Source organism: Oncorhynchus kisutch, unplaced genomic scaffold (genome assembly GCF_002021735.2).
Source record: "Oncorhynchus kisutch isolate 150728-3 unplaced genomic scaffold, Okis_V2 scaffold3465, whole genome shotgun sequence".
Taxonomy (NCBI): domain Eukaryota; kingdom Metazoa; phylum Chordata; class Actinopteri; order Salmoniformes; family Salmonidae; genus Oncorhynchus; species Oncorhynchus kisutch.
Window position 1 is genome coordinate 309141 of NW_022265410.1, and position 14879 is coordinate 324019.

Here is a 14879-nt window from a genome sequence, read left to right on the forward strand (position 1 = left end):
GCTACAGCTGACTGAGTCCCCCAGTACGTGCTGTTGTGATACATCTGACTGAGTCCCCCAGTACGTGCTGTTGGGATACATCTGACTGAGTCCCCCAGTACATGCTGTTGGGTTACAGCTGACTGAGTCCCCCAGTACGTGCTGTTGGGCTACAGCTGACTGACTATCCCAGTACGGCTGTTGCACTGTCCCAATGAATTCACTCATCCATTGAACCATTGTGAATGCGCCAATTGCGCACAACCAGAGTAGATCAATGAGGGCTTTCCCCTGAAGACCAGGAGCATTATTCTCTGGTAACTCTAATAACCCTGAGTCTGTGTAGGAAATAGAGGTGTTGTTGGACACTGGAGCAGACACTCTACTTGGACTTTCCAGCTAAGCACATTGTTCATATTGATGGATTTGGATTTCTGAACATTAACTATTATTAATCATAAGTTATATTATTAATCACTAGTTAAATGATTAATCATTAGTTATATTATTCATCATTAGTTATTTTATTAATAATTAGTTGTATTATTCATCATTAGTTATTTTATTAATCGTTGGTTATATTATTAATCATGAGTTATATCATGAATCATGAGTTATATTATGAATCATCAGTTATAATAGAGACATGAGGGGTGCCATAAGTACGCTTGGGAGGGGCTGAGTGCAGGGAACACGTTCATATGTGTCAGTACTGATAAGGGGAGGAACCGTGTATTGCCCATATCACTTAGCATCCTGCCTAGAAATAAACATGCCATTTTTAGCGATAAGGAGGAGACCACTCAAAGTGGGGTATGTATACTACAATGGGTGATACCATGTCTTTGTCTGTACAGCTGTTTGATCCTTTGGGATGAATAAACTTGGTTTAACCTTTCATAGTGTCCATCGAGTTTTTCCTCTGAGAATTAGAACCTAACAATACGAACATCCAGGTACTTGTACGAACTAAACTGTGCTTTGTTGAATTGCATGTAGGAACTACTCCCCAAAACTGCTTCACTGACATGAGGATGACAACACATCAAACCAGAATATACTTCCCAGTAATGTGGCATGTAGCTCTAACTGCTTCTAGAGAAGTTATTTTCTCATGAAATAACATTCCTTTTACATTCCTGAAGAGCAGGAATGTAAGAGTGGAACAGGACAGTTTCCCAGTAAAAGAGACTCCTCCTACTAGTATGTAATGAACTCTTAGCTAATGCATTTCAGACATATTCCTATTTCATTCATAACGTATCTCTAAGTCATAAGGACCCAGAGGAAGAAGCAGTGGGAACCAGGTATTGAAGCAGTGTTGCGATCAGAATAAAAGACAGCATGCTTTGGATTGTCTTGAATGACCAACATTTTTGACTGAAATTATTTCCTGTTTGTATTCCTGTCTTGTCAAAAGCAATGCTACTCTGTTCTGATCCACTCTTTTCCCAGGGAAATTGAACCTTGTGTTTGCATTATTGAGTGTCTTGACAACTGTGAAATGTATTTAGAATGCTCTTCTGAAGCTGTTGTATTGAGTGTTCATGTTTTCATCCTAGTTTTGTTTCTTAGACATCTTTGTCATTTGTGTCTTTGTCATCTGCTGCAGCCAGAAACACGATCCACCACCATCATGATTTCCAAGGCCGTAAAATCCATGTTGAAGGAAGTAGATTCTAACGGTAGCCTGATTCCTGTGTCCAGTCTGAACGACAGCTCTGGTAAACTGAATCTCCTCTCACTCGTTGTGAAGACCAGGCCCAGATGTGGATGCTTCTGGCAGGAACCGAAATACCAGTCCAGAGGCTTTTCCCTGAGTGATGTGCTGAAACCCGGAGAACCTGAAGACGAACCTTTAAACCCAGGTAAACACCAGAGCAACCCCTCGGGCAGGGTGCTTGTGTTAACCAATAGCCTGCTGGAATAGGCTACTGGGGATGAGGTCATAATTTCAATCACTGAATTGAATATGAATAATATGTAATGAACTGCATATGCTTGTCAACAACAGCCAGAGTTTGTTACCTGTAGCCTAATCTGACTGACTCTTACTGTCAATCTAATGCATTCTAACAATTGATGACAATTGCGATAGAACTTTGATAACTTACAATTTAATAAACTAAACATGGCCATTAATAACTTCATAATAACACAAGGCTATAACAACAATACACTGAAGTTACAGGCTATTTATTAAATCCGTGTTCCAGCTCCAAGTAGGCTGCACAAGTGGCACAAATTGATTTGCATTGACTCCAGCAACTCAATTTCAACATATTTATTTTTTCAAATTATATTCTACAGTAGCCAGCAATGGCATATCAATTAATAGGCTACTTAATGGCAAACAGATGCAAATGTGTAATTCTCCACATTTAATGCCAGTTTCATTGTGGAATTTTCCCCACAACAGAATCACGCGAGGCAGTTCCATAACTTATATTTCAAATTTCCACTCACGCAGCCCCCGAGACCCTAGAACTGAGCATGTGTAAAACGCGATGCTTGATACCGTTTTCCATAAGCAAAGATTACATTAGAATCGAGTTTAAACCACCCCCGACCGACTTGCTTCCATGGCGCTCTGGTGCTCCCAAAGTCCTTTCCAGTGTTTGTCGCCGTTATTTTTTGGTCTGCATCAGTTCTAGCGTGTTAATATAGAAAAATTGTTGTCTCTAATAATGACGTTCTAAATAGCCAACCTACAACTAGTAAAACGTTGTCACGACGTGAGTGCTGCTCTGTCTCCTTTCACTCACGTCTCAGCCAATAGTAGACTAAGCTGCCTGCTGCAGTTCTCTCTCAACCCACACACACTTGTCCGGTCCTCCCCACCACTCTCTCAGCAACCGCCGTCCTCATATGGAAATAACGGACATGGCAACCCTGACCTCCGGGAACAATTTGCTTACAATATCCTCTTTGTATTATCGTAAAACTTTAGTTAAACGCGGTCTGAAATAGCTTTAATAGCCTGGCAATGGCACACATTTCAGAAAAAAACGACGCCAAGTGTAATATAAATGAATTGTTTACAAGGTGTTATGTTTGATTTGTTACATTAAATAATTCAGTAATGACTCGGGGGGAAATGGTGGCAATCATCCGTTTTTATTGCCAGTAAGAAACGGCTAGTCATTGCCTGCAACAGCTGAGAACTGCAAGATAACTGGCAAGAACTTTAGGAGTACAAACCCCCAGAAATCGGCCGATTGCCATTCATTGACGAAAAAAGAACTGGCGAAAATGCTGACGACAATGCACAGTCAAAGAGGAAAATAACGATTCTGTCAAGGAAAATAAGAAAACAAATAGAAATAGTGGCATACTAAGACAAAATGAATGTAACAGTGTGTAAATGACAATACATTATTGCAGAAAATTAAGAAATTGATAAAAATGCTGGAACTGAATACTGGAATTAAACAATTAACTATCAGTATGCAAACTAGCAAAAGTTGTTTGCATTAAGGAAATAGACACATGGCAAAAAAAGGCCTGTCTCTAATAAGCACCTGTTGTGTTCAGTGATATAAGCAAATAAACACCCAGGCTAACAATTTACATTTTATGGTACAATAACAATGGCTTAGATAGATTGAGTTTATAAGTAACATGTAACATATGTAATTGTAGGGTACAGTGAAAATCAGGTTGTTGTTATAAGGAAGCCGAATACAACAGGTAGACCTTACAGTGAAATGCTTACATTATAGGCCCTAATCAACAGTGCAATTTTTAAGTAAAAAATAGGTATTAGATAAACCTCTGGGAAGAGGAAGGGCAGGGGTGTATGCTTCATGATTAACGACTCATGGTGTAATCATAACAACATACAGGATCTCAAGTCCTTCTGCTCACCCGACCTAGAATTCCTTACAGTCAAATGCCAGCCATTTTTTACCTACCAAGAAAGAGAATTCTCGGCAGTTATAGTCACAGCTGTGTACATTCCCCCTCAAGCAGAGAGGTGCTGGTGGAGTTGTAGGTGCTGGTGGAGTTGTAGGCACCAGAGGAGTTGTAGGTGCCGGTGGAGTTGTAGGTGCCGGTGGAGTTGTAGTTGCAGGTGGAGTTGTAGGCGCTGGTGGAGTTGTAGGTGGAGTTGTAGGCGCCGGAGGAGTTGTAGGCGCCAGTGGAGTTTCAGGTGGAGTTGTAGGTGCAGGTGGAGTTGTAGGCGCCGGAGGAGTTGTAGGAGCCGATGGAGTTCCAGGTGGAGTTGCAGGTGCAGGTGGAGTTGTAGGTGCTGGCCCAGCAGGTCCACAGGTAGAGACCTGCTTCAAAAATACACTACCATATGGTATCTAATTTCAGTAAATCAGAAAAAGAAATGTTGTTTTAGTTTAAAAGCTTTATGTTACCTCCTGGGGTGAAGTCCACAGACACCTCTCTGAAGCCTCTCTCTGAAGCCCCTCTCTGAAGCCCCACAAGCAGAGTTGTCCACAGACCTACATTGGGCAATTCTCTACCTGTAACAATACGTAAGGAAGCATGTGTTAGGAAGTCCTCTGCTGGTGACTTCACCATCTCACACCACTCTCAAGCAGCTCGCCCCACTACGCCTCTCCCACACCCGAATCCAGGAGTCAAGGGGTGATGATCTCCAGCTCTCTCTGGAACTTTCCTTAACCTGTCATGATTGGTTGATAAGATCACAGCCTGAGACTTTGATACTGTGTATAGTCTCTTTGTAACAATATGCCATGACAATTTGATGGCCTAATATTGTAAAGTTTCTGTTCATTAGTATTTAAGACCTACATTTAATGACAGGTATTTCTAGTCATACAGTCTGTTTTCTAGATGAACACAAAGTTCAAATGTCATAGGCCTATGCATGGCCATTATCTCTCGTCATAATACATACAGTACCTTCTGAAAGAGGTCATGCCACCTTTTCTTCCTCGGAGCTGGCATGTTGCCGCATCGACAGGCCAAACCCCTGTGGTGGCAAATGTCTGCAAGCAGGACATCCACTCCCTTAAGGGGCTGTAACCAACAGGATGAATGTATCACACAACCACAAGAACAATTAGCAATACAATGGAAACCTAATGTGAACTAGGCTAAAACATTTAGCCTACAAGAATACATGGTGTTATTGTGAAATTAGTCAGTATTCAAGCAAGTATGCTAATCTAGCATCATGGCAAATTAGTCCATTTAGGCTCAAACAGCTAGGCTATATCATGCACGGACTGATTTTAATTCATTAACAAATAAACTCAGCAAAAAAAGAAACGTCCCTTTTTCAGGACCCTGTCTTTCAAAGATCATTCGTAAAAATCCAAATAACTTCACAGATCTTTATTGTAAAAAAGGGTTTTCCCATGCTTGTTCAATGAACCATAAACTATTAATGAACATGCACCTGTGAAACCGTTGTTAAGACACTAACAGCTTACAGACGTTAGGTAATTAAGGTCACAGTTATGAAAACTTAGGACACTAAAGAGGCCTTTCTACTGACTCTGAAAAACACCAAAAGAATAATGCCCATGGTCCCTGCTCATCTATGTGAATGTGCCTTAGGCATACTGCAAGGAGGCATGAGGACTGCAGATGTGGCCAGGGCAATCAATTGCAATGTCCGTACTGTGAGACGCCTAAGACAGTGCTACAGGGAGACAGGACGGACAGCTGATCGTCCTCGCAGTGACAGACCACGTGTAACAACACCTGCACAGGATCGGTACATCCGAACATCACACCTGCGGGACAGGTACAGGAAGGCAACAACAGCTGCCTGAGCAACACCAGGAATGCACAATCCCTCCATCAGTGCTCAGACCGCAATAGGCTGAGAGAGGCTGGACTGAGGGCTTGTAGGCCTGTTGTAAGGCAGGTCCTCACCAGACATCACGGCAACAACGTTGCCTATGGGCACAAACCCACCGTCACTGGACCAGACAGAACCGGCAAAAAAGTGCCCTTCACTGACGAGTCACGGTTTTGTCTCACCAGAGGTGATGGTCGGATTCGAGTTTATTGTCGAAGGAATGAGCGTTACACCGAGGCCTGTACTCTGGAGCGGGATCGATTTCGAGGTGGAGAGTCCTTCATGGTCTGGGGCGGTATGTCACAGCATCATCAGACTGAGCTTGTTGTCATTGCAGGCAATCTCAAAGCTGTGAGGGAAGACATCCTCCCCCCTCATGTGGTACCCTTCCTGCAGGCTCATCCTGACATGACCCTCCAGCATGACAATGCCACCAGCCATACTGCTTGTTCTGTGCGTGATTTCCTGCAAGACAGGAATATCAGTGTTCTGCCATGGCCAGCGAAGAGCCCGAATCTCAATCCCATTGAGCAAGTCTGGGACCTGTTGGATCAGAGGGTGAGGGCTAGGGCCATTCCCCCTAGAAATGTCTGGTAACTTGCAGGTACCTTGGTGGAAGAGTGGGGTAACATCTCACAGCAAGAACTGGCAAATCTGGTGCAGTCCATGAGGAGGAGATGCACTGCAGAACTTAATGCAGCTGGTGGCCACACCTTTGTTCAGGGACACATTATTCCAATTCTGTGGAACTTGTTCAGTTTATGTCTCAGTTGTTGAACCTTGTTATGTTCATACAAATATTTACACATGTTAAGTGTGCTGAAAATAAACGCAGTTGACAGTGAGAGGACGTTTCTTTTTTTGCTGAGTTTAGATATGTGCTGTGTTATAAATGCATAAGGTTTTAATGTTGAATTTTCCCTCAGATGTCAAGGAGTCTGACTTCGTGGACCACAGTGGGACATTTGGTGACATAGAAGAAATGAAGGCAGGAGGAAATGTGGAGGGATTGTTGGCTGATTTAAAACTTAACATGGCCTTAAAATACTCTAACGAACAAGAGTCGTCCTTTGGCAGACTGAAGAAAGAGGAGGTGAAAGTGAAGGAGGTGGTTAACTACTCGAAAGACAAGTGAGTTGCCCTATACTGTACATACACTGATTGTACAAATATTAAGAACACCTGCTCTTTCCATCACAGACTGGTGAAGGTGAATCCAGGTGTAAGCTATGATCCCTTATTGATGTTACTTGTTAAATCCACTTCCATCAGTGTCGATGAAGGGGAGGAGACAGGTTAAGAAGGATTTTTAAGTCTTAAGACAATTGACACATGGATTGTGTACACTATTTATTTTATTTATTTAACCTTTTTTTAACCAGGTAGGCAAGTTGAGAACAAGTTCTCATTTACAATTGCGACCTGGCCAAGATAAAGCAAAGCAGTTCGACACATACAACGACACAGAGTTACACATGTAGTAAAACAAACATACAGTCAATAATACAGTATAAACAAGTCTATATACGATGTGAGCAAATGAGGTGAGATAAGGGAGGTAAAGGCAAAAAAAGGCCATGGTGGCAAAGTAAATACAATATAGTAAGTAAAACACTGGAATGGTAGTTTTGCAGTGGAAGAATGTGCAAAGTAGAGATCGAAACAATGGGGTGCAAAGGAGCAAAATTAATTAATTAATTAAATACAGTAGGGAAAGAAGTAGTTGTTTTTTTGGCTAAATTATAGGTGGGCTATGTACAGGTGCAGTAATCTGTGAGCTGCTCTGACAGTTGGTGCTTAAAGCTAGTGAGGGAGATAAGTGTTTCCAGTTTCAGAGATTTTTGTAGTTCGTTCCAGTCATTGGCAGCAGAGAACTGGAAGGAGAGGCGGCCAAAGAAATAATTGGTTTTGGGGGTGACTAGAGAGATATACCTGCTGGAGCGTGTGCTACAGGTGGGAGATGCTATGGTGACCAGCGAGCTGAGATAAGGGGGGACTTTACCTAGCAGGGTCTTGTAGATGACATGGAGCCAGTGGGTTTGGCGACGAGTATGAAGCGAGGGCCAGCCAACGAGAGCGTACAGGTCGCAATGGTGGGTAGAATATGGGACTTCGGTGACAAAACGGATTGCACTGTGATAGACTGCATCCAATTTGTTGAGTAGGGTATTGGAGGCTATTTTGTAAATGACATCGCCAAAGTCGAGGATTGGTAGGATGGTCAGTTTTACAAGGGTATGTTTGGCAGCATGAGTGAAGGATGCTTTGTTGCGAAATAGGAATCCAATTCTAGATTTAACTTTGGATTGGAGATGTTTGATATGGGTCTGGAAGGAGAGTTTACAGTCTAACCAGACACCTAAGTATTTGTAGTTGTCCACGTATTCTAAGTCAGAGCCGTCCAGAGTAGTGATGTTGGACAGGCGGGCAGGTGCAGGTAGCGATCGGTTGAAGAGCATGCATTTAGTTTTACTTGTATTTAAGAGCAATTGGAGGCCACGGAAGGAGAGTTGTATGGCATTGAAGCTTGCCTGGAGGGTTGTTAACACAGTGACCAAAGAAGGGCCGGAAGTATACACTAGCAGTTAAACGTTCTAGAACACCGACTCATTCAAGGGTTTTATTTTATTTTACTATTGTCTACATTGTAGAATAATAGTGAAGACATCAGAACTATGAAATAACACACATGGAAGCATATAGTAACCAAAAAAGTGTTAAACAAATCCAAGTATATTTTAAATATCTGACATTCTTCAAATTCCCACCATTTGCCTTGATGACAGCTTTGCATATTCTTGGCATTCTCCCAACCAGCTTCATGAGGTTGTCACCAGGAATGCATTTCAATGAACAGGTGTGCCTTTTTAAAAGTTAATTTGTGGAATTAGTATGATATGTATGGTTACTTAAGAAAAAAACAAAAAGAGGGTGGGATGGAGGACGTATAACACGAATGCCTAGCAACCCAAAGGTTGTGTGTTTCAATCATATCATGGACAAATTTAACATTTGAGCTAATTAGACAATTTGAAAACCACCTCCTATTTAAATGTCTAGCAACCTAAAGTGTACGCATCAAATCACATCATGGACAACTTTAGCTAATTAGCAATTTTGCAACTGCTCACTATCTTTTAGCTACTTTGCAACTACTTAGCATGTGAGCTAACACTTCTCCTAGCCCTAACTCTTAAGCTTAACCCTAACCTCTAACCCTAACCTTAACCCCTAAACCCTAGCGCCTAGCTAACATTGCCCACCTAGCCACAACAAAGTGAAATTCTTAACATATCATACGTATTGCAAACTCATTACATATTTTATGAATTGCAATTAGTAACATATCATACGAATAGTAATTCGTAACATATCATACGAAATTAATGATGGACATCCACAAATGAATACATACGAAACGTAACATATTACACTAAATGGAGAGAGACAGATTTACGTTCACTTCAATCCATGAGTCCAGGTTGGTATGTTAACTACAATCATATGGTTCACCTGCCCAAGGAGTCCAGGTTGGTATGTTAACTACAATCATATGGTTCACCTGCCCAAGGAGTCCAGGTTGGTATGTTAACTACAATCATACGGTTCACCTGCCCAAGGAGTCCAGGTTGGTTCACCTGCCCAAGGAGTCCAGGTTGGTATGTTAACTACAATCACATGGTTCACCTGCCCAAGGAGTCCAGGTTGGTTCACCTGCCCAAGGAGTCCAGGTTGGTATGTTAACTACAATCATATGGTTCACCTGCCCAAGGAGTCAATATTTAGACCCACAGCTTGCCACTTGAGAGAATGCTTAATGTCCTTTTATATTATTTTAATGAGTGATTTATAAGGTGGGAACACTAAAGACATGAAACTTAGGGACACATTATATTTGTTATAAAAAGTATTTTAATAGCCTTCTTTGTTTTTATTGATCTATACAATATATCAAATACTTTTATTTACTTTCTATCATTCAAAATAATAGAACGATGTCTCTAAATCCCTGAAACATGTCACTACAACTCTACACACTACTGGGACAAACCTATTTGCTTTCCTTAAGTTCATTAAACAATACATACAAATAATGTTTTGCAATGTAAAGGACTTCCATTATGTTTTCACATTGATAAACAGCTCAATATCAACTAAAACTATTATAATGTCTAACTATTTGTCATTTTAGGGCTGTACTCAATCCACATCGTGGAAATTCAGCTTTACAGTGTGATTGACATGTAAAGGCAATTTTTTATTTGACCCTTATTTTCCCAGGTAAGTTGTAAAAAATGTATTTGGCAGAGACAGCATTCACATTAAGCATTGCATATGTCGGCTCAAAGAGAAATTACCTTTAAAAGTCTAAGGCGTCAGTGTTACAGATTGAAGAGAGCCTTTAACCTCTCTGGGGTAGGCGGGACTCTTGTGTCCCACATGGCCAATAGTCAGGGAAAATGCAGAGCGCCAAATTCAAATACATTTCTATAAAAATCTAACTTTCATTAAATTACACATGCAAGAGAGCAAGTTAAAGCTACACTCGTTGTGACTCCAGCCAACATGTCAGATTTCAAAAAGGCTTTTCGGCGAAAGCATAAGATGCTATTATCTGATGATAGCACAACAGTAAACAATGAGAGAGTAGCATATTTGAACTCTGCAGGCGCAACACAAAACGCAGAAATAAAATATAAATCATGCCTTACCTTTGATGAGCTTCTTTTGTTTGCACTCCTATATGTCCCATAAATATCACAAATGGTCCTTTTGTTCAATTAATTCCGTCGATATATATCCAAAATGTCCATTTATTTGGCGCGTTTGATCCAGAAAAACACCGCTGCCAAAACATTTCAAACTACTTTTGTAATACAACTTTAGGTTCTTCTAAACGTATATAATCGATCAAATTGAAGACGGGATGATCTGTGTTCAATACAGGAGCAAAACAAACTGATGCTACTTTTCTGTTTACGCGCCTCTATCAAAAGGTACACATGAAGTGACTCTCGTTCTGAGCTATGGTACGAGTGTTTTCTATCCAATACTAATAATAATATGCATATATTAGAATCTGGGACAGAGTAGGAGGCAGTTCAGTTTATACATGCAGTTCAAGAATAACCCTCTAGTAAGAAACACAGCTAATAGCTTTAAATAATATTTCCTTGCCCACTCTATATTTTGTATAATTTATTTGGGTCCCTCCTGCAGACGCCTGGACATGACCCACCCTGTGATCAAGCAGACCCGGGAGAAGCCCAGGGCAATATTAGGGGTGTTGACGGAGAGGATTATGACATCACAACCTTGCCAGGTCACAAACAAAGTCCGGAAGCGTGGCAATGCAGGAGCCAACATCAGCGCCTGCGTGGCCCTGAGTGTGAAGGTAGTAGGAAAGATTACCAAGCTTTCTATTGAAGTGAATGATGTTTTCATCATTTTGAGTGGAAAATCATTCATAATGTATAATTGACAACACAGATTTAGATTTTCTGTTGTAAAATGGATTTTTAATCTCAATAATCTCACTTTATGATAAATAAAATAAATGTCAGGAGCATATTGACAGATCACAGATGTCTGTTCAGGAGTGATGAATACTGTAGCCCTGAATTCCCACATAGATCATTTCCTGTTTTTATCATTAGAACCACTTCCTGAAGATGTAATGGTGTAGTATAGATGACTGTCTGGGTTAGAATCTGGGTCGTCTGGGCACCAAACGTCTCTGACTGATTTGACATTTCCTCCACAGGACTCTATGAAGCAGAGCGGCAGTACTCAGACAGATAGTGATGTGTCGCTGAAGATTCCTGAATACACTGTCGTGGCCTACAGTCTGATTGAACTCTACGTCAAATGCAATGGACAGTTTGGTGAGGAAGTGTATGGTTTATCAATGTCCCAGGTATAGCTGCATGGTTAAGTACCATGGTAAAGTACACAGCCAGCGTCTATGTTCCTCAGTGTATTTAGTGTAGCCACTGTATCTGTCTGTGAGTGACTGGTTATGACTGTTGTCTGCTCTTGTCCACAGAGCTGTGCCTCTTCTCCAACAATGGGGGCTTTGAAAAGGTTACGTCAAAGGATGACATTGAAGAGGATGGAATTATGGACCTGGGAGGCGACTCTGATGCCAACAGCCCCTTAAATCTGAACGAAGGTAATAATGCCAGTGGATGGTAATGTCTCCTGTCTAGTGGTCAACGTCTACTGAATGGAACGTCTGGTCAACATGTAATGTAGTCTACTGAATGGAATGTCTGGTCAACATGTAATCTACTGAATGGAACGTCTGGTCAACATGTAATGTAGTCTACTGAATGGAACGTCTGGTCAACGTGTAATGTAGTCTACTGAATAGAACGTCTGGTCAACATGTAATGTAGTCTACTGAATGGAACGTCTGGTCAACGTGTAATGTAGTCTACTGAATAGAACGTCTGGTCAACATGTAATGTAGTCTACTGAATGGAATGTCTGGTCAACATGTAGTCTACTGAATAGAACGTCTGGTCAACATGTAATGTAGTCTACTGAATGGAACGTCTGGTCAACATGTAGTCTACTGAATGGAACGTCTGGTCAACATGTAGTCTACTGAATGGAACGTCTGGTCAACATGTAGTCTACTGAATGGAACATCTGGTCAACATGTAGTCTACTGAATGGAACGTCTGGTCAACATGTAATGTAGTCTACTGAATGGAACGTCTGGTCAACATGTAATGTAGTCTACTGAAGTGAACATCTGGTCAACATGTAATGTAGTCTACTGAATGGAACGTCTGGTCAACATGTAATGTAGTCTACTGAATGGAATGTTCAATATTTAAATTGTTCTCTTTGATTAGTAATTATGAAGTTACCACACTGTTGATCACACTTTGACAAAGTAACATGGTCTGTCTGTTGTTTGTGTGTTGACAGAACTGGAGAAACTGAGTGGTCATTTCCAGCTGCTGTCAGTCCTGCCAGCAGCCAAACGGTCCTCTCTGCTCCAGCTCCTCAAGACAACCATGGAGGACAGAGAGACAGTCAGTGTGCTGGAGAGTGTGGTGAGTGAGACGTACAGAAACAGGGCACAAACACACACACACACACAATGTAGACACACACACACACACAATGTAGACACACACACACACACAATGTAGACACACAAACATACACACACAATGTAGACACACAAACATACACACACAATGTAGACACGCAAACACACACGCACACACAATGTAGACACACACACACACACACACAATGTAGACACACACACACACACAATGTAGACACACACACACACAATGTAGACACACACGCACACACACAATGTAGACACACACACACACACACACACAATGTAGACACACACACACACAATGTAGACACACACACACACACACAATGTAGACACACACACACACACAATGTAGACACACACACACACACAATGTAGACACACACACACACACACACAACGTAGACACATACACACACAACGTAGACACACACACACACAATGTAGACACACACACACAATGTAGACACACACACACACAATGTAGACACACACACAATGTAGACACACACACACACACAATGTAGACACACACACACACACAATGTAGACACACACACACACACACACAACGTAGACACACACACACACAACGTAGACACACACACACACAATGTAGACACACACACACAATGTAGACACACACACACACAATGTAGACACACACACACACAATGTAGACACACACACACACAACTAATAGCAGGAATGAATATCTCACCCTGAATATCTGTAACATTCTCACTGTCTTTCATATTCTCACACTCTCTCTCCCCCTCCCCCACCCCTTGTCACAGCTGGATCAGATGTGTGAAGGTGAGACTCCTGACCTGGGTGACCTGGAAGAGTCTGAGAGAGAAACAGTCCAGGCCATACTGGATCTTGTAGACCAATGTGTTGGGAAGGATGAGGACGAGATCAGATCCTCACTTCTCAGTGCTATCCACCTCATTGTCAGTGCCATGGACGGTGAGATAGAGAGCAGTTTTCACAGGATTCTCTAGTTATTATTTGATCAGTTCCTGGGAAACTAGGTTCACTACTGTGGTTTTATGTGTGTATATTTATTTATTCAGGAATGACAGATGAAGGTCTCTCTGTGTTGGGATCCTGTTGCAGTCCTCCAGTCTTACAGGCCCTGCAGATCCTGGTGAGTTCACACCTGCTTGATTGAGCCTCTAGTCCTATATGACCTTTTAGAAAAGAGTGCATGTAAGCTTATTCCTGTGCTCCTTGTCCTCCAGGTGCAGCATGTGGCAGCAGGGAGTGGGGAGACCCTCTCTCTGAGAGATGCAGGTCTGGCTGTTCTGACTGAGGAGGAGCTGTATCAGAGGACAGAGCGTCTCTTTGCCCTCTCCAATGTAGAACTTGCCAGATTGAATGAGGACGCAGAATTCACAGTGACTTCAGTTATGTGTCCTGGACACCTTCCTCTTGTCATGAGTATCGCTGTGAATGGCCTGGCCTCTTTAGGATAGATTGAGCCGAATAGAAACATTCCTTGTGCTACAAAGTGGATATATGAACTGCACCGTAAGGTAAGAATTTCAGAAATGTCACATTTGATAACATATTGGTGATGATTGCAAAGAGACTTAGAGCAGGAGTAAAACATATCAAAAACAAGATAATGCACATGTGTGAAGAAAAATGTACAAAATAATATTCCCACTACTGTACATTAATGAATGACACATTCCTACGTCATATTTCCGTGTTAATGGCTTTTCATCAAAACGCAGTTGTATTTACTTCTGCCAGATGCCTTTAATGAAGTTTTTGCCTATTGAAGACCATTCAAAAAGTATACAAAATTCAAAAACAACAAGGCTATTTTCAGAGTCACTTGCATAGCTTATTGTTGTTATAATGATTTTTTTATGTATTGTTAGGAAGCCCATCACCCATAACGTTATGTCTAGGGGTCAAAGGTCTAATTACATGGTCTGTAACCTGACTCGTTACGTCTAGGGGTCAAAGGTCTAGTTACATGGTCTGTAACCTGACTCGTTACGTCTAGGGGTCAAA

General features: G+C 41.6%; 1 protein-coding gene across 1 annotated transcript; it reads left to right on the forward strand.

Moving 5' to 3' along the window:
* Nucleotides 1–1150: 1150 nt before the first annotated feature.
* Nucleotides 1151–14560, forward strand: LOC116371655 (gasdermin-E-like). The gene is made up of 10 exons (XM_031820544.1): nt 1151–1286; nt 1592–1847; nt 6688–6892; nt 10982–11156; nt 11526–11646; nt 11808–11933; nt 12701–12828; nt 13649–13820; nt 13928–14001; nt 14096–14560. The coding sequence occupies exons 2-10, from the start codon at nt 1616–1618 to the stop codon at nt 14327–14329; spliced, it is 1467 nt and encodes a 488-aa protein (XP_031676404.1). The 5' UTR covers nt 1151–1286; nt 1592–1615; the 3' UTR covers nt 14330–14560.
* Nucleotides 14561–14879: the final 319 nt, after the last annotated feature.

Coding starts and splice junctions, on each gene's coding strand:
- LOC116371655 (XM_031820544.1), top strand. CDS start 1,616: ATGATTTCCAAGGCCGTAAAATCCATGTTGAAGGAAGTAGATTCTAAC. Junction 11,647..11,807: donor CAAATGCAATGGACAGTTTG/GTGAGGAAGTGT, acceptor TCTTGTCCACAG/AGCTGTGCCTCTTCTCCAAC. Junction 14,002..14,095: donor TACAGGCCCTGCAGATCCTG/GTGAGTTCACAC, acceptor CTTGTCCTCCAG/GTGCAGCATGTGGCAGCAGG.